This window comes from Mustela lutreola, chromosome 2 (genome assembly GCF_030435805.1).
Source record: "Mustela lutreola isolate mMusLut2 chromosome 2, mMusLut2.pri, whole genome shotgun sequence".
NCBI lineage: Eukaryota > Metazoa > Chordata > Mammalia > Carnivora > Mustelidae > Mustela > Mustela lutreola.
The window spans coordinates 4,590,205-4,610,173 of record NC_081291.1 but is presented as its reverse complement, the minus strand read 5'-3'; the positions used below and the strand labels follow the sequence as shown (position 1 = coordinate 4,610,173).

Below are 19,969 nucleotides of genomic sequence, written 5' to 3'. Positions count from 1 at the left end.
TCTTTGCAAATGTGTGTGTCACCCCTGGGCAGGGGGCCTGCTAATCCTGTCTGTACCATCCTAATTTCCTATATGCAAGCAAGCACAGGGAGGTGCAAATTTAAATGAAAGCAAATTATCCCCGGGGGGGGGGGGGGAGGGGGGGCTTAAGCTAACCTGACAGTGCAGACCACGTATTGATGAGGATTTGGAGCCACGGAAACTCCACGTGGGATGGCCACTTGGGGAGTTGGTCAGCAATTCCTTACAAAATTGAGCTTGCTCCTAGCATTTTCTGCAGTCCCACCCCTCTGAACTGACCCCCACACAGTGCTGGTAACATTGTTATCCGCCATTGTCCCGCCCTGAAGACAACACAAACACCCACTAGCAAATGCGAGAACAGATAAATGGAAGCTTCTCAGCAACCAACGGCCACAGAATATTGATACACATAACATTATGAATGAGACAAAAACGTTATGCTAAGAGGAAGGTGTCAAGCCCAGATCGGCTGCACACTTCAGGATCTCATTTATATGAAATTGTAGAAAAAGCAAAACGGAAGTGGCAGGAAGTAGGTGGGTTGGTGGCCGCCTAAGGATGGATTGGGAAAGCAGCCATGGAAGGGTCACCGGGCGACTTTCTAGGGCAACGGAGATGTTCTTGGTCTCCACTCTGGTATTATTCTATGACCTAAGGCGTCTGACAAAACACATCACACTGTACACCCATTTTAATGGGTGGGTTTTACTGGATAGAAATTATACCTCAATTAAAAATAAACTTTCACACTGATGGAGGCAAAAATGAAAAGACAGAGCCTGGATCCGGAACTGATGGCTTCACTGACCAGCTAAACCACACCAGCGAACGTTCATTGCCAAATATCTTATTCTCAGAGGGAAGTACTTTTCTGAAAAGGAGTAAGCACTTTTGGTCAGTGATTTCCTTTTCCTTGTCACTGAAAACCATCTTTAAGCCTCCATGTCACAGGCCGTGCCACAGAAGGTGTGGTCACCTATTTAGACTTTTCAAGAAACCTGGGGGTAGGCAGTATAGTTTTTCACAGACCCAGAACAATTTGACTTGGTCAAATTGTTACTTAAAAACCACACTCATGGGGCGCCTGGGTGGCTCAGTGGGTTGGGCCGCTTCCTTCGGCTCAGGTCATGATCTCAGAGTCCTGGGATCGAGTCCCACATCGGGCTCTCTGCTCAGCAGGGAGCCTGCTTCCCTCTCTCTCTGCCTGCCTCTCCATCTACTAGTGATTTCTCTCTGTCAAATAAATAAATAAAATCTTAAAAAAAAAAAAAAATTAAAAAAAAAATAAACCACACTCATCTCTCATGGCAAGGTAGGCAATCCCAGAGGACGTTATACTGAGTGAAATAAGCCAGAAGCAGAAAGACAGTCACTGAATGGTCTTACCCATGTGTGCAATTTAAAAAGTCCTATCAGACACATGAAAAAATATTCATCATCATTAGTCATCAGGGAATTCAAATCAAAGCCACATTGAGAAACCACCTTACACCAGTTAGAATGGCCAAAATTAGCAAGACAGGAAACAACATTTGTTGGAGAGGATGTGGAGAAAGGGGAACCCTCTTCCACTGTTGGTGGGAATGCAAGTTGGTGCAGCCACTTTGGAAAACAGTGTGGAGATTCCTCAAGAAATTAAAAATAGAGCTTCCCTATGACCCTGCAATACCCAGGTAAATACCCTGGGTATTTACCCCAAAGATACAGATGTAGTGAAAAGAAGGGCCATCTGTACCCCAATGTTTATAGCAGCAATGGCCACGGTCGCCAAACTGTGGAAAGAACCAAGATGCCCTTCAACGGACGAATGGACAAGGAAGATGGGGTCCATATACACTATGGAGTATGATGCCTCCATCAGAAAGGATGAATACCCAACTTTTGTAGCAACATGGACGGGACTGGAGGAGATTACGCTGAGTGAAATAAGTCAAGCAGAGAGAGTCAGTTATCATATGGTTTCACTTATTTGTGGAGCATAACAAATAGCATGGAGGACATGGGGAGATGGAGAGGAGAAGGGAGTTGAGGGAAACCAGAGGGGGAGATGAACCATGAGAGACTGTGGACTCTGAGAAACAAGCTGAGGGTTTTTTTGAGGGGATGGGTAAGCCTGGTGGTGGGTACTGAGGAGGGCACGTATTGCATGGAGCACTGGGTGTGGTGCATAAACAATGAATTCTGGAACACTGAAAAGAAATATAAAAAATAAAAATTAAAAAAAAAAAAAGATTGGCGATCAGCTGATCCCAAGATGAAAAGATTATTCTGGATTAACCAGGTGGGGCCAAAGTAATCACAAAGGTCCTCATAAACAGAAGGCGAAGCCAGCAGAGGCAAAGGGACACAACGTGAGAACGACCTGGCCAGTCATTGCCAGCTTTGAAAGTGGAGGAGGAGGGACACAAGGCAAGGAATCCAGGAGGCCTCTAGAGGCTGGAAAAGGTGAAAAGACAGATTGTCCTGGAGAACCTCTAGAAAAGAACGCAGCCCTGCAGACACCTTGATTTTAGCCCAATGGGACCCACTGTGGACTCTAGGAAACAATCTGAGGGTTTTGAAGGGGCACGGATTGCATGGGGCACTGGGTGTGGTGCGTAAACAATGAATTCTGGAACACTGAAAAGAAATTCTAAAAATAAAAAAAATTTTTTTTTTTAAGTCCCCACTCATATAACTAAAAAGTGGACCGATGGCTGCCACGTAAGTTCTGGGGAATCTAGTGCGCAGAATGATGGAAATGATGAGGGTGCTGCGTGTGCACCTGGGTGCACCTGAGGGACACCTGGGTGGCTCAGGGAGTTAAGTGGCTAAGCTTAAGCATCTGCCTTCAGCTCAGGCTCAGGTCATGAACCCAGGTTCCTGGGGTCAAGCCCCGTGTCAGGCCCTTCTTCCGTGCTCTCTCTCTTTCAAAATAATAACAATCTTTAAAAATTTTTTGCTAAGGGGATAGTCTTAAGTGTTCTCACCACCAAAAACCAACTAGTTAGGAATTGTGAGGTGATGGACGTGTTCATTAACTTAATGGTGGTGACCATTTCACAGGGCAAACAGATATTAAGTCATTGTGTTTCTTAAAAGATTTTTTTTATTGACTTATTTCTCTCAGAGAGAGAGCTTGTGCAAGCGAGCACCAGCAGGGCGAGGCAGAGGCAGAGAGAGAAGCAGACTCCCTGCTGAGCAAGGAGCCCCATGTGGGGCTCGATCCCAGGACCCTTGGATCATGACCAGGACTGACCCGGATGGAAGGCAGCCACTTAACTGACTGAGCCATGCAGGTGCCCCTAAACGATTGTATTTTCCTTTTTTGAATCACATCATACAACCTCAAATGCATACGATTTTTTTTAAAGATTTTATTTATTTATTTGACAGAGAAAGATCACAAGTAGGCAGAGAGGCAGGCAGAGAGGAAGGGAAGCAGGCTCCCTGCTGAGCAGAGAGTCCGATGCGGGGCTAGATCCCAGAACCCTGGGATCATGACCTGAGCCGAAGGCAGCGGCTTAACCCACTGAGCCACCCAGGCGCCCCATGCATACGATTTTTATTTGTCAGTCATTCCTCAATAAAGCTGGGGGGAAAATTAGAAATGTTGAAAAACCACATTAGTTTGTTTCTCAGGCTTGACTCTGCCTGCAGAAATGACTCCCCAACCATTCCCCACAAACTCTGCAGATTCCTGTCACTTCTCCCAACGAGTCCTGGAGTCCGCCGACTTCCCATTTCCTTGAATCTGGGTTGATCTTCCGATTTGCTTTCACCAAAAGAATAGGGTGGAGGACACCGCCAGGCTGAGGTCCTGCACGCGGCGCCCCCCCCCCCGTTTTGCCTTCTCGGATCCAGCCCCCATGCAAAGAAAGCTGGGATCATCTCGGAGGGCGGTTTGGCAGTTTCCCACAGAGCTAAACATACTCTCACCATAGGACTCTGCAGTCGCACTCCTTGGCATTCCCCCAAAGGAGGTAAAACGCTTACCCGCACCCCGCGCGCACAGAAGCCGGCGCGCAGATTTACTCCTAAGTGCCCAACCTTGGAAGCAGGTGTCCAGCAGGTGAACCGACATCCAGACGACGAGCTATCGCTCGGCGCTACGGAGAAATGAGCTCGCCACCTTGAAAGGACGCGGAGGAGGAGACGTGCAGGCGTGTTCCCGAGCGAAAGAAGCCAGGCCAGAGAGCCGACCTACGGAATGATCGCAACTCTCCGCAGTTCAGGGAAAGAGGAAGCCCAGGAGGAAAGTCATATTACTTCTTCGCATCAGACTGCCCTCCCCAGGGGCGTGGAGGTGGGGAGCAATCGATGCACGGAGCCCCCCTAAAGTCCCAGTCCGGTAATTTCAGAACCGAGGAGGGGAGAAACCAGGCATGTGATGCAAATGTGTAATCAAACTCGGGCGCAGCCCCTTCCGGCTTAGAGGACCCAGCTGGCCACCACCCGCTCCAGCCCTGCTGCAGTGGGAGGTGAAAGTCCTGGCCCCACACGCTTTGGCCGGCCGCCTGAAGTTTTAAAAAATGACCGGTACTGGGGCGCCTGGGTGGCTCCGTGGGTTAAAGCCTCTGCCTTCGGCTCAGGTCATGATCCCAAGGTCCTGGGATCGAGCCCCGCATCGGGCTCTCTGCTAGGCAGGGAGCCTGCTTCCTCCTCTCTGCCTACTTCTCTGCTTACTTATGATTTCTCTCTGTGTCAAATAAATAAATAAAATCTTTAAAAAAAAAAAAAAAAAGACCGGTACTTAGCCCAGGCATAAGCCCTCGGGGAGCCTGAGTGGCTCAGTGGGTTAAAGCTTCTGCTTTCGGCCCAGTTCATGATCTCAGGGTCCTGGGATCCAGCCCCATATCGGGCTCTCTGCTCAGCAGGGAGCCTGCTTCCCCCTCTCTCTCTGCCTACCTCTCTGCCTGCTTGTGATCTCTCTCTGTCAAATAAATAAATAAAATCTTAAAAAAAAAAAAAGAAAAAAAAAAGAAGAAGCCCCCAATCACGAATGGGTGTTTGCGTTGGTTCTGTTTTCTTTCTTCTTACTACAAATCACACCACATGGAACGGATGTGTGGATATCTGCGTTTGTGATGCGGGACAGTGTGCGTGTTCGAGAAAATTCCCTGAAGTATGAAAATGCCCTGAAGTAAGAAAATGCCCCTTTCTGCGGGCAGAAAGGGAAGGCGCCTTCTGGTCTCTTGGCTGATTTTGCCGGACCCCGCCCTTGCTAAAGGTGGGATCCATTTCTCATCCGGTCGACCCGCTGTGAGGACGCCTCTGCAGCCACAGGTCGGCAGCCCAGCCAGGCCCCCAGCGCTACGATCTTTTTCCAATTCATAGGGGAAAAAGAAAAATGTGTATTCTACAGGCTTTGAACTTCCAAATGCTTTTATTATGAAAAGAGAGCATATCCGACGATGTTATTTCCCGGGCACACGCGTTTCTTTTTATAAGCCGACTGCTTTTTCTGTTTTGCGTTTCTAGAGAGTATCAGTCATTTCTTAAAGACTTCACATATGGGGCTCCTGGGCGGCTCAGTCATGACCCCAGGGTTCTGGGATCGAGGCCCCCATCGGACTCCTCCCCGCCTCCACTCCCCCTGCTTGTGTTCCCTCTCTCGATGTGTCTCTCTCTGTCAAATAAATAAGTAAAATCTTTAGGGGGAAAAAAAGGACTTCATTTATATTTCCTGCCTTAAAGGCAATCATCATTAATGTCTGATCAACCTTTCCTTTTTCACGTTTGTTTCTTATCTTGCGTGTATGGGGGGGGGGGGGGGTTACACCTTTAAATTGCTCGTTTTAATGGCATGATTACTCATTTATATGTGAAACCATGAGCATGCTATTTATGTCTTCTTAGTTGCTGTTTTGTTTTGTTTTTTTTTTTTTAAGATGCTTAACATCTCACTGCACCAGGGTGAATTTTTATGAAATCACCACACTTTCGGTGTTTTCTTGGTTTCTTTTTTTTCCTTTTTACACTTAAACCTTTGATCCCGCTGGAATTTACTAGGGCTCTGGCCATCTCTTTGGCTTTTCAGTCAACCGCTGATTGCTGTAATTTGCAGTTTACTGCCCAGAGAAATTGTCACCCATTTTCTGTGTTTATAAGCCATTCGAATTCCTTTCTTTGTGAATTGTCTATTCGAGCCCTTGTGCGTTCTTCTAATGAGTGTTTTGTGGCTGAAAATAACAAAATCAAGGGCGGGCCTTTATTGAGCCCTTACTGTATGCTCAGACCGTGCTAATGCCTTATACACGCGTCCTTCCTTTGAACCTCATCAGAGCCCACGTTATAGATGGGAATATTGACCTTAAAAGCTGATGAGGGCATGAGTTTCCCAAAACTTCAGCGCTAAAATGTGTGACTTTCTGGAGAAAGGCTATAGGTGACTTTCTGGAGACGGGAATCCAGGCGTGTCCGGGGATTGCAGATCCCATGTACCTGACCAACCATGTACCATGGCTAGATGGAGATAGGGGAGGGACACTGGTGGGAATGCAGGAAACCATCAAAAGTCCGTTGTGGGCTTACAAAAAAAAAAAAAAAAAATCCGCTGTTGGGGTGGGGGGCAGCACTTGGGAGGCTCAGATGCTTAAGCACCTGCCTTCAGCTCAGGTCTTGATCCCTGGGTCCTGGAATCCACCTCCTCATGGGAGGCGGTTCCCTGCTCAGCGGGGAGCTTGTTTCTCCCTCTCCCTCTGCTGCTTCCTCTGCTTCAGTTATCTCGCTCACTCTCACTCTCTGGTCAAATAATTAAATAAAATCTTAAAAAAAAAAAAAAAAAAAGAAGTCCGTTGCATGACACAATGGGGACTGGAGGTTCTGGAGATGGGGATAGTGGCTGGAGCTAGACTTTAGAAGCCGGCGGGGGAGCAGTACAATAAGGAAGGTTGGAAAAAAACAAAATTCCTTGGCTCAAGCCATCACCGCGCTCAGGAGAGCTTGAGGTGGGGGAGCCTTTGGGGGTCCCGCCAGCTGAAGCCCCCAGACATAATGCTAGGGCTTTAGGGAAGCAAATTCCTTGAGTAGTTCGTAGTCCCAGGGGGCATGCGTAGCCAATCAGCTGCATCCCAAGGATTCTGAACGTGTTTGACTCCTTTCTTTCCCCTCCGTCAGCCAACGTGGTTGCCTCAAGTTCTGAAATCTATCCCGCCCTATCCTTCCTCCAGGCCAGATCTCTGTGGGTCCTCACTTTGGAAGGAAATGTTCAAATTCCGATGCCTACAGGTAAAGCTCCCCGGAACACGGGCCGCGTGCACTTGACTCCCCCGCTTAGATCGTCGGCACAATCCCACGAGCCCAGGTGGTCTCTCTATGCCTTGTAGCTGTGCCTCTGGTACCAGAATCTTGTGGGGACCCCAACACAGTACCGTAAAGGGGGAGGCTTACAATGACAGAAATTTATTCTGTCACAGGTCAAGAGACCAGATGTGTGAAATCAAGGTGTCCACAGGGCCTTCCTCCCTCCCAGGGCTTCAGGAAAAAAAATCCTTTCAGAGGCATCTGGGTGGCTTGGTTCATTAAGCATCTGTTTTCAGCTCAGGTCCTGATCCCGGGTGTCCTGAGATCTGGGATGGAGCCCTGCATCGCATCTGGCTTCAGGCTCAGTGGGGAGCCTGCTTCTCTCTCCCTCTGCAGCCTCCCCCCCAATTTGTGCATTCCCCCCACACCCATAAAATAAGTTTTTAATTTTTTTTTTTTTTTTAAGAACCTTTACTTACCTCTTCCCAGTTTCTGGTGTTCCAAGAAATCCTTGGTGTCCTTTGGCTTGTAGATAAATCCCTCTGATGTCCACCTCCCTCTGCACATGGCTGTCTCCCCTCTGTGTCTCTGTGTGCCCTCCCCTTTCCTTGCAAGAGGGCATTCATCGGATTTAGGACCCACTGTCGTCCAGTATGACCTCATCTAATTACAACCAGGAAGACCTGGTTCCCAGGCGAGGTCACAAACCAAATGAGGTTCTAGGCAGACACGATCTGGGGGGAGGAGGGGCACACTTGTCAACCCACTGCCACCGTCAGGAACAAGGGGGCCCCCGGAGAGGAAGAGAGAGCTGAAGGGTGTTGTGGGAGGTTCAGGAGAGCAAGCCGGCCAAGTGACCATCCGTCTGCTTTTACTCTCCTTCTATTGGGCAGGTCAGTCACGTGGCCCCACAACGCGCTGGGGAAGAGCTGAGAAGCACATGGATATTTGGGGATCCCCCTGCTTTCCCTGTCTGCTTGCCGTACCCCTAAAGCCCAGCGCAGCAGCATCTGGTCCTTAGGAGATGCTCAGTGAAGGTTTGTTGAGTGAATGAATGAATGAATACCAGAAAGACAAGGGTCAGGAGCCAAATAGGAAGTCTGAGGGGCCGAGGCAGCCCTTCGATCCCTGGCGCACCACCCCGGTAGGAGCCGAGGATGGGCAGAAGCTGGGGGGGCGGGGGCGGGGGGCGGGATTTCCCTGCTGGGTGAACAGCTCAAATCCCTCCCCTTTGCCGGACATCCCCAGAGTGCGTTGGGGCGGGTCCCAGGCAGGTTTGGGCAGGCAGGGGCCTCAGGGCTGAGGGAGGGCTGTCGCTTCCTGTCCTCGCCGCTGCTGGGCGGCTCGCCAGCGCGCGCCAGCCGAGGCAGGGCCGATGCAGCTCCGGCTGAGGACCATGATGGCAGAGGAGGGTTCTGGCTGCCCGGTGCCCCGCCTGCTCTGGGCGTCCATCCAGAGGGTTGCTCTGCCGGTCTTCATCCTGGCCGGCGTGATCGCTGTGGTATACTGCTTCTTGTGCCAGCGCCCTGCGCAGCAGCGGCAGCTCGAGTCACCTGGGGTAAGTCGAAAAGGAAGGTGGAGAGATGCAAACCTGCCACCTGCTCCGTGGAGCGTGGGGACCTCCGGGGGGGGGGGGCTCGTGGGGGCGCAAGGGGAGGGGGACAGCCGGGAAGAGAATGCGATCGGGCAGAGCCGGGCGCAGACTGAGAGACAGAACGCCGGGGGAAAAAGAAAAAAAAAAAAAAAAAATCGGAATGAGATGGAGACGAGTCCTTCTGGTTGGGGAAGAACAGAGACCGAGCCGGCAGACAGGGCATGGCTTCTCTGAATGTCTGGGCTTCGGGCGCGGGAGGAGGTCGGGAATGTCGGTTGAGCCCGGGAGGTAAATCCCGGGTGGGGATCCCGGAGTGCGGAGGTTGCAGCTGAGAAAGGGGCATCCGGTGTGGGCACGGAAAAATGACTCGTCTTTGGTGTTCCCCCGGCAGGCTGACTCAGAAGCTGCTGGGGGCTTCACAAAGCCGGGAGGGGGTGGGCTCGGGACCTCCAAGGGCAAGCGACCCACAGCGCGCTCTTCTGGAAACCCCGGACACCCACCGCAGGGACCCCCTTTGGGGGCAGCGCAGGGGGGGCGGCACTTCGCCGCGGAGAGACAGCAGGTGTAGGCAGTTCAAACCTACTTCCTCTTTAAAAGCTCTTTTTAAAAAAGTCACAACTCGGTCCAACGTGTTGAGAAGTGGGTAGGAGGACCACCAGAGGAAAGAGAGGTCTTCATTTGGGGGGACCTTAAAGCCTTGATGCTGATGTGCCCACCGGTTTTCTCTTCTTTCCTTCCAGTGGGATATGGCTGAGCTCCAGCTGAACTACACAGGTAACCCCTGGTGCATGTGGGGGAGGCAGAAAGAGAGAGGGAGAAAACAAGAGAAATCGAGATGGAGAGACAGAAAGAGAAAGAACAGGAGAAAGGGAAAAAGAAGCAAAGTAGGGCAGTGTTTCTGGCTCTCTGCTCCTGTACCTTCTCAGGCCCTTGCACTTTATCCTCTGCCTTGGGAGAACTAAACCAGGGCCCATCACGGTCACGGTCGGTTGCCAGATTCCTTCATCCACCCCACAGACCTTAACTGGGCAGCTGCTGTGAGCCGGGGCCCCAGCAGGGAAGAGAGCTGTGCTTGGCCTCGTCCGCATGGGCTCAGACAGTAAATGAACGAATGCATAAAACACGCAGCTGCCGTGCAGGGTCCAACCCGCCTCTCCTGTGTTTTACAGAAAAATAAAGCAGGGCACGGGATTGGGGCCTGCCAGGGTTCGCTTTGCCACGGGCAAAAGTGAGATCCTCAGGAGCAGCGTCCCTGAGAAGGTGGCCTTAGCTCAAAGACGTGGAGGCGGTGATGGACGGAGCCGCCAGTTGGTGGCCTGTGGGGAAGTGGGGAAGCCATTCCCCTCCTGGGCTCTCTCTAACCCTCCCCACGGTGGGGCCTTTCCCCCGCTCAACCCCAGAGGCTCGAATGCTGTGTTCATTGCATTTGGTAATGGAAGGAAACCCTGTTCCTCTTTTTCTTCTCTGGCCCTTTCCATTCTGGCGGCTGGGACAGAATACGGTAGATGGGAGGGCGCTACCCCAAGATCTCATCCCCCCCCTCCACCACCAGAGGCCCCACCCAATACCATGACCTTGGGCGTTAGGTCTCAAACCAGGAATCTTGGACACCTGGGCTGTAGCGCTCCTTCCCTAAACCACCGACCCCCCACCTCCCCGCCACTCTGCCTCTAGGTCGGCGGCGAGATGGCAGGTTACGCTGGCTGGGAGGCCCCGCCCTGGGCCGCTCCTTCGTGCACGGCCCCGAGCTGGACAACGGGCAGCTGCGTGTGCGACGCAGTGGCATCTATAGGCTGCACATCCAAGTGACACTGGCCAACTGCTCGTCCTCCCTGTGGGCCACCACGCGCCACAGGGCCACCCTGACGGTGGGCATCTGCTCCCCGGCAGCCCACAGCATCAGCCTGCTGCGTCTCAACTTTCACGAAGGCTGTGTGGTCACCTCTCAGCGCCTGACACCACTGGCCCACGGGGACACGCTCTGCACCAACCTAACCCTGCCCCTGCTGCCATCCCCAAACGCTGATGAGACCTTTTTTGGGGTTCAGTGGGTGCACCCCTAATTATTGCCCCTCCTGACCCAGATCTAATAAAAATGCTTTCTTTTTTCTTTGTGTATCTCTGCAGTATAGCGCCTTATAATAAATATCTATTGGGTCTTTGTCTTCATTTCTGGCACCAGAGCTCCAGTGCCAGAAAACCCTTGGAATTTCCTAAGTGTTGAGAATGATAAAGGTGTCTTTTGTTATGCTAATGAGTGACTTTGGGAAAGCCCTCTGTTCACCTAGGGTCTGGGGCCAGGTTGCCAGGGGAACCAACCAAGGAATTGGGGGTTGGAACTTTCAGTTCCCGCCACCAGAAACCTGCGTCAGGAAGCCTCCTTAAAAACACTGGAGAAGGGACACCTGGGTGGCTCAGTGGGTTAAAGCCTCTGCCTTCGGCTCAGGTCATGATCTCAGGGTCCTGGGATCGAGCCCCCGCATCGGGCTCTCTGCTCAGCAGGGAGCCTGCTTCCTCCTCTCTCTCTGCCTACTTGTGGTCTCTGTCAAATAAATAAATAAACTCTCTAAAAAAAAAAAAAAAAAGCTGGAGAAGGCTGTCGTGGGCATAGGGAGGGAAAAAATGAAACAGGATGGGATAAGGAGGGAGACAAACCACAAGAGACTCTTAATTTCATGAAATAAAGGGAGTGTTGCCGGAATGTGGCGGGTGGGAGGGACGGGGTGTCTGGGTGACGGACACTGGGGAGTGTATGTGCTATGGTGAGTGTTGTGAATTGTGTGAGACTGAGGACTCACAGACCTGTACCCCTGGGGCAAATAATACATTATATGTTAATTAAAAATTTTTTTTTAACGCTGGAGGATGGGGTTAGGAGAGCGTCAGGACTGGTAAAGGGTGGCTTGCTTGGAGAGAACATGGAGGGGCTGCTGGAGGTTCACCAAGCACTTGTAGCTTGGCGCTGCCTGATTCAAACTGGTCGTTTTTTAACATTTTTTTTTTTTTAAATCTGGGTGCCTGGGTGGCTCAGTCATTACGCGTTTGCCTTCAGCTCAGGTCATGATCCTGGGGTCCTGGGATGGAGCCCTGCACCGGACTCTCTGCTCAGCGGGAAGCCTGCTTCTCCCTCTCTCACTCCCCCTGCTTGTGTCTCTTCTGTGTGTGTGTCTTTCTGTCTGTCTGTCTGTCTCTCAAATAAATAAATAAAATCTTTCAAAAGAATTTTTTTACTTAATTTACTAGAGAGTGTGCAAGCACAAGCAGGGGGAACAGCCAGCAAAGGGAGAAGCAGGCTCCCCCGCTGAGCAAGGAGCCAGGTGCGGGGCTTGATCCCAAGACCCTGGGATGGTGACCTGAGCCAGAGGCGGATGCCCCTCAAATTGGTTTTTGTTCAAATAAATTCTTAAAATGTCTATTTGCCTCAGTTTATCTTTTAACAGATCTCTATAGTATTTATCACCTTTGGACATTTTAGAGGGATCCACTGAGTTATTTTCCTGATTGTCTGTCTTCCTGCTACAACCAACTAGAATGAAGAATTGGGGAGGCCAGGGACTGCGGTCTCTGCTGTGTAGAGGGAATTGCTTGGCACATACCTTTGAGTGAATGAATGAATTCTATCAGCTAGAAAACCACCATCATGACTCCACAGAGCAATGTGCCCACTTAGCACCTGCATCTTGATTTTTTTTAGGATTTTATTTATGCATTTGAGATGGGGGTGGGGGCGCACAGGGGGGGGGGGCACAAAGTGGACTCCCCACTGAGCAGGGAGCGTAATGCAGGGCATGATCCCAGGACGCCAAGATCAAGACCTGACCCAAAGGAAGATGCTTAACTTACTGAGACACCCAGGCCTCCCTGCATCTTGATTTCTATTACCATTCTCTGTTCAAAAGAAATCAGGGCTCCTTTGAGAAATGGCTGATTGTAGTAGTGGGACCCAAAAATTTGCAAGATAACCATGGAGCATTGTGTACGTGGCAGAAATAAGGATGTCCACGAAAGAAAGAAGGGAAGGAAAGGAAAGAAAGAAAAAGAGAAAAGAGAAAGAAAGAAACAAAGAAAGATGGATGTCATATTGGTCTGTGTATGTCACAGGAGCACAGAAGGGAACTGACAAAGCCTCCAATGACTAAAATTGGAATAATTTGAGCGATAAAATAAATAGAATCATACTGAATAACTCAAAATATAAAATAAAGGGCGCCTGGGTGGCTCAGCGGGTTAAAGCCTCTGCCTTCGGCCCAGGTCATGATCCCAGGGTCCTGTGATCGAGCCCCGCATCGGGCTCTCTGCTCAGTGCAGAGCCTGCTTCTCTCTCTCTCTCTCTCTCTGCCTGCCTCTCTGCCTACTTGTGTTCTCTGTCAAATAAATAAATAAAATCTTTTAAAAATAATAAAATAAAATAAATATCCATGAGTCCGTATTGATCTAAATAGGTGATTCAGTACATAAGTGGGGAAGAAGAGACAAAAACCTTGTGCAGATTTTCAAATTTATGTCATTAACCTTAAAAGTGAAACTGCGGTTATGTGCGGCCTGAGTGCCTCGGTCTGTCGTTAAGCAACCCATTCTTGGTTTCAGCTCAGGTCGTGATCTCAGGGTTTTGTTTTGGTTTTGGGTTTTTGGTTGTTTGTTTTTTTTTTTAAGATTTTATTTATTTATTTGACAGACAGAGATCACAAGTAGGCAGAGAGGCAGGCAGAAAGAGAGGGGGAAGCAGGATCCCTGCTGAGCAGAGCCCGATATGGGACTCCATCCCAGGACCCTGAGATCATGACCTGAGCCGAAGGCAGAGGCTTAACCCACTGAGCCCCACCCAGGTGCCCCGATCTCAGGGTTTTGAGATCAAGTCCCACATCAGGCTCCTTGCTCAGCACAGAGTCTGCATGTCCCTCTCCCTCTTCTGATCCTTCTGTTCTCTTACTCTCTCTCTTTTTCTCTAAATAAATTAACAAAATCTTTTTAAAAAAAAACCTGCCAGTTATTTTACCAACGAAAAATGGGTTTACTCAGGAATAGCAGAAAACTTCAATCCACAACAAGCAAGCTATAGCAAAACTATAGGAATGTCTGCCAAACAAAGGAAAGGATTGCTCTTCACAGAGGAAAGCAGGAGATTGGGAATGTTGGCATAAATACAGAGTCCATTGGAGTAACCTGGGAGGCTGAAGTATAATGGCCTCTCCTCGGGTGAGCTGTGAGTCTCCCGCCAGTTACACTGCTGTCAAGGTAGAGGCAAAACTTCCTTCCTCCTGCTAGTGCAGTAAAGTGTATCCATGTGCAAGGTGTGGCTCCTCCTGTTGGATTTACAACGAATGATGAGTGTTAGGAAATGAGAGCCCTCCCTGCCACACATCCCAACTCCATTTTAATGAGGTTTCCCTTTATAATTTTCACACTGTAGCTACTCCATCCTAAAGGAGGACAGGACAACTCCCCGCTCCGTAGATGTGGGCTCTACAGAGTGACTTCCTGCCAAAGCAGACAGAATGGAGAGTACAGAGATGAGGAGTAATTTTACAGTGGACCTGTAAAACCTGACCCACACACCTCAGCCAGGTGACGGAGACCACCGTCAGCAGTGATAAGACATTGCAACACCACACACTTCCAATATGAGAGAATGAGGACATTTCACCTCTGGGTTCTTCCTCTCAAAATCCGTCACCCCAGTCAAACTAGGAGGAAAAAAAAAAAAAATCAGATAAATTCCAAGAAGGAGACATCCTACAAAATACCTGACCAGTTCTCTTCAGAATGCTCCAAGTCACCAAAAACAAAGAAAGTCTGAGAAACTGTCACAGCAAAGAGGAACCTAAGGAAATGTGATCACCAAATGTACTTGGGAATCATGGATGGGATCCTGGGTAGGAAAAGATGTTAGGGGGAAAGCGAAGGAAATCTGAATCAACTATGCGATTTAGTTAATGATGTATCAGGATTGGTCCATGAGTTGTGGCAAGGTTCTATTATCAAGATAAGGTATTAAAAATAGGGAAACTGTGAGCATGGAAGTATACGAGAAGTCTATACTCTGCTCAACTTTCCTATAGATCTAAAACTGTTCTAAAAAATAAAGTTTATCAGTAAAACATAAAGTAATGAAAGTTGCCTCAGTGGAAGGTGGTGTAGTCAAGAGAGAAATTCTGAGTTTCAAAAGTTTAAACAGTGGATTTGTGAAATCCTAGCTTCCAAGGTGATCTCCACAGGGCATACAAGATGATATCATTTAGATGTAAATTTCTACATTTAGTACACCCTTGCTGATACCAGCACTATTAAATGTAGCCACAGGTGGAAGAGTTAACAGTGACTCATAAGACAATAGAAAAGATCAATGAAATTAAGAGCTAGCTCTTGGAAAATTAAACAAAATACACAAACCTTTAGCAAGACTCACCAGGGGAAAAAACAGAGAAGACTAAAATAAATAAAATCAGAAATGTGAGAGAAGGAGACATGACAACCAGTTCCACAGAAATACAAAGGATCATGACAGGACTCAAACAATTGGAAATTTATCCTATGTTCATAGATTGGAAGAACTAATATTGTTAAAATGTCCATATCACCCATATCACCCATAGCTGGATTCAATGCCATCCCTATCAAAATTCCAATGGCATTTTTCACAGAAATAGAAAAAAAATTCTGATTTATATGGAACCATAAAAGACCCCAAATAGCCAAAGCAATCTAAAAAAGAAAAGAAAAGGTAAGAAAAGGAATACGTTGCAGGCATCATACCTACTGATTTCAAATTATATTACAAAGCTATAGTAATCAAATCAGTATGGTATTGGCATAAAAACAAACACATGATGTCTGGAACAGAATAGAGTCTGGAAATAAATCCATGCATATATGGTCAATCAATCTATGAGAAAAGAGCCAAGAATATACAATGGAGAAATGATGGGTGTTTTCGAGAAACCTGGATAGCCACATGCAAAAGAATGAAACCAGACCCCTATCTTACACCATATGCAAAACCAACTCCAAATGGATTAAAGACCTGAAACCATAAAGCTCCTAGAAAAAAATGCAGGGGATAATTTCCTTGACACTGGTCTTGGCAATGATTTTTGGATTTGCAGCTTTTAAAAATTTTCCAAAAGTAAAACATGCCCGGTGGCAAAAATCCCAGCAGACCAAAAGAACATAAAGTAAAACAAACAACAAAAAAAAAGCGCCAGATTTTGTATAGTCCTTCCATTGATTTACCTGTTAAAAGGATCACAGACCATTTTACAATACATCCTTCCAGATGGCTTGCTAGTAGATCTGAGTTTCAAGAGGACAGCTCGTCTAAGTGAGTATGGGAAGGATAGCTATTCTGATGGGTGTAGAGAGTTATCTCTTGTGGTTTTGATTTTCATTTCCCTCATGATGAGAGATGGTGAGCATCTTTCATGTACCACATGACCACCTATATGTCTTCCTTGGAAAAATGTCTAGTCAGGTCCTCTGCTCTTTTTTTTTTTTTTAATTGGATTTTTTTTCATTACTGTGTTTTGTGAGTTCTTTATATATGTTGGATACTAATCCCTTCAAATATATGGTTTACAAATATTTTCTCCCATTCCTTGGGTTGCCTTTTCATTTTGTTGATGGCTTCCTTTTCTGTGAAGATTTTTACCTTGAGATCGCCCCATTTGTTTCTTTTTGCATTTGTTGCCTTTGTCTTTGATATTAAATGTTCAATACTTTAAACATTTGAGTTGATTTTTGCAGACGGTTGTAAGATAGAGGTCTAGTTTTGTTCTTTTAGCCCAGTGAGAACTATTTCACATTCTGACCTTCAGAACCATAAGAATGTAAACTTGTGTTGTTTTAAGCCATGAGGTTGGTGATCATTCATTATAGGCAGCCATGGGAAATAACACCTGCCCTCCCATTTGCCGTAGTGTTTGGGGTTCCATTCTCTCATTAGCTCCTGCTTCTCTCCTCGCCTCCCACAGCCCTTGTCTCTTTCTTCATAGATCTCACTCCCTTGTCTCAAAATTCTGCTGACATTATCAGGCAGAGTACTTGAGTTCTACCATCATTGATATCCAGGGTTATAGGGTTCCACAATCACCAAAGATTATATATCTAGAGGTTTTCATAAACAAAAAGACCATCAACCACTTTCAGAAATGAATTGGATCCCTCCACTTGAAATCAAGGGGCCATTGTTAGGATCATGAGCTTCACAATGGCAGAAATGGAGAGGGTTCTGGGGTGTATGGTGAAGTAGAAAATGAGTCTAGAGCCAGGTTAGGCAGAACGTTGAATGCCAGACTAAGGACTAAGGATTTATTGCCCAGAAAAGAGGGAGTCATTGAAGGTGTCAGAGTGAGGAGGAATGTGATTGAATTTGTAGTTTTAAAAGGTCATTCCAGGAGCCTTCAACACAATCCTCTCCACTGCAGGACTAGATCACATTCTCTCCTTCTGCACCCCTGGTACTCTCCTTCACCACGCTGTCTACAAATAACAGCTCTACATGGGAGCGTTTGCTGACTCTCCATTAGGACCAGGGCAGCCTTGTTTACTTTAGACATTAGAGTATCTGTGGTTTGGCAAGAGAATGAGCATAATAATGATAGAGGAGAAAAGGTAAATATTGGTTAAAGAAAAAAAAGAAACACTCTGCATCATTAGTTGTGAGGGAAATGTGAATCGAGACCACTGTGAGATACCACTGCACACCCCCTGGGGTTGTTACAATACAAAAAGATGGACAATAGAAAATGCTGGCAAAGATGGATAGAAATTAGAACTGGGATGGTTAACTTAAGGTGTCCACTTGACCAGATCGTGGGATGGCCACACACCTGGTTAGGCATGATGTCTGGATATGTCTGTGAGGGTGTTTTGGAAGAGCTTAGCTTCTGAATCTGTAGACTGCAAAGGGAGCACTGCCCTCCCTGATGAGGGTCGGCCTCATCTAACCTGTGGAGGACCTAAATAGACCAGAAGCAGAGGAAGGAAGGATCTATGTCCTTCCTGACTGCCTCACTGAGCTAGGCCACTGGTCTTTTCCTGCCCTTGAACTGTGATGTCCACCAACTCTTCTGGTTCTCAGGCCTTTGACTTGGACTCAAATTACATCAAGAGCTCTCTTCAGTCTTAGGCATGAAAATGACAGACCATGGGGCATACTCTCATGAGCCAATTTGTCATATTAAATCTCTTTCCAGATGCATATTTCCTGTAGGCTCTGTTTCTCCAGTGAACTCTGAAGTAGGAACATTCATACAAGTACTGGTGGGATTCTAAGATAATTCAATCTCTGTAGAAAACAGCCCAACTGTTCCTCAAAAATTAAACACAGAACCACCGCATGATGAAGAATTTCACTCCTAGGTATGTACCCAAGAGAAATAAAAACACATGGTCCACACAAAAGCTTGTACAGTAATTTCACCATACCATTATTCATAATAGCCCCAGAATTGAAACAACCCAAATGTCCTTCAACAAATGAATAAATACACAAAATGTGGTCTGATAGGCACTGGTTGGCAGCTGAAGAATGAAGTACGGAAACGTATTACAATATGAACGAACCTTGAAAAGAGGATGCAAAGCAAGAAAAGTCAGATACCAAAGACTACATATTATATGATACCATTTATATGGAATGTCCATAACAGAAAAACCTATAAAGACAGAAAGTAGATTAGTAAGCATTCTTCAGAGAAACAGAATCAACAAGAGGCGCAAAAATATAGGAGATTTACTAGTAGGAATTAGCTTATGCAATTGTGGAACCAGATGAGTCAAGAGCTGTAGTTGGTGAGGTGGAGACCACAGAGAAGCAGTTGTTTGGTGCAGTCCAGGGGCCCACAGTCTCAGGACTGACTGAAAGAGCCAGTGTTCCAGTCTAAGGATGAAAGCATGAAATAAAATCCAAGTTCAAAGGCAGACAAGAGTTCCCTCACACGCCGCCTTTTTGTTCTACTCAGGTTTCAGCTGATTAGATGAGACCCGCCTTAATTAGGGATGTTGTTGTCATTTTTAAGAATTTATTTCTAAGTCACCTCTACACCAAATGTGGGACTCAAACTCATAACCCCAAGATCGAGAGTCACGTGTTCCACCAACCCAGCCAGCCAGGAGCCTCCCATTTTAACATTCTTGGCGTGCCTCTTTTGATGGATGATGGTAAAAATCAAAGAAAGCAAGCTGAGAAAGAAAAAAATGTGTCTTTTTCAATTTCTCCAGATACTGACTCAAAGACCATGGTTAGACGTTATCTAATCTGAATTCCCCTTCTCCCCATCCTGGACCTCACCCCCTCTAGGACCTAAGTGAAACGATTTGAATAAAGATAGCTCAGATTTCCCCAGTTGAGGCAACTGCACCCTTCAGTATGATGCAAGACACCAGTGTCCCCACATTCTGTATTTCTTTACCCCTTGGTGGTCGGAATGAGTACATGGGCAGAGACATACCTGTGGTAGTATCAGTTCCTCAGCGAGGGTATTGTCGTCCAAGGGCACAGCCCTTGAGGATTTAAAATGTGTGAGACTTAAAGCCATCAGAGAGTGAGATCTCCCCCAACATGGGTTCTAGGAGAAGGTGGCAGAATCCTTCAGCCTTTGTGAAAACCGATCCACTGACTTTTCCTCACATTCCATCTGTTCTCCACTGGAATCACAGAAGACCCAGAGAATTTTAAAAAATCTATGCCGGCAGATCTGGGGCAGACCCCTTCTCCTCTCTCCCTTACCGCAAGATCACACTATGGTTGTGTGGTTCTTTCCTCCCTTAGAATTAACTCTATACTGTGGGGACTCTTCAATATCGTTATGCAAATGGGCCCAGATAGAATGGTGCCCCAACGCCCAGGAGACAAGCCCAGACATGCCTGGACTTTGTTTAGCTTGAGCTGCATCTGAACTCCCAGGCTCAAATACAAACCGAAAACACTTAACACAGCCTTTTATAAGGTCCTCCAGCCCTGGAATGTTGGATAGCTGCCTAACATAGATATATAATGAAATTTGTCACTGAGAAAAATGACTGAAGACAATGGTTAGCTTTGCTTAATGTTTAAGTTTTTATTTAAGTCATCTCTACACCCAGCCTGGGGGTCCCTGAGGTCCAGAGTCATATGCTGAACCAGCTGAG

At 47.5% G+C, this 19,969-nt stretch overlaps 1 protein-coding gene and 1 long non-coding RNA gene across 2 annotated transcripts; one reads left to right on the top strand and one right to left on the bottom strand.

Annotated features, from left to right (window-relative positions):
• Window positions 1-8,271: 8,271 nt before the first annotated feature.
• On the top strand, window positions 8,272-10,951 carry CD70 (CD70 molecule). Its single transcript, XM_059159691.1, has 4 exons — window positions 8,272-8,392; window positions 8,600-8,806; window positions 9,583-9,616; window positions 10,517-10,951. Exons 1-4 carry the CDS (start codon window positions 8,303-8,305, stop codon window positions 10,903-10,905), a joined length of 720 nt encoding a protein of 239 aa, XP_059015674.1. The 5' UTR covers window positions 8,272-8,302; the 3' UTR covers window positions 10,906-10,951.
• Window positions 10,952-13,829: 2,878 nt separating this feature from the next.
• Window positions 13,830-19,737, bottom strand: LOC131823390 (uncharacterized). The gene is made up of 3 exons (XR_009350561.1): window positions 19,291-19,737; window positions 14,399-14,526; window positions 13,830-14,145 (listed from the first exon to the last, which is right to left on the bottom strand). It is a non-coding gene; the product is annotated as an uncharacterized LOC131823390 (long non-coding RNA).
• Between the last annotated feature and the right edge of the window lie 232 nt (window positions 19,738-19,969).

What these genes read in the sequence shown, in the direction of transcription:
- CD70 (XM_059159691.1), top strand. Translation starts at nt 8,303, where the DNA reads ATGAATGAATACCAGAAAGACAAGGGTCAGGAGCCAAATAGGAAGTCT. An exon ending in ATCCCTGGCGCACCACCCCG is followed by an intron (nt 8,393 to 8,599) that starts GTAGGAGCCGAG and finishes GCGGCTCGCCAG; the next exon opens with CGCGCGCCAGCCGAGGCAGG. An exon ending in GCTCCAGCTGAACTACACAG is followed by an intron (nt 9,617 to 10,516) that starts GTAACCCCTGGT and finishes CTCTGCCTCTAG; the next exon opens with GTCGGCGGCGAGATGGCAGG.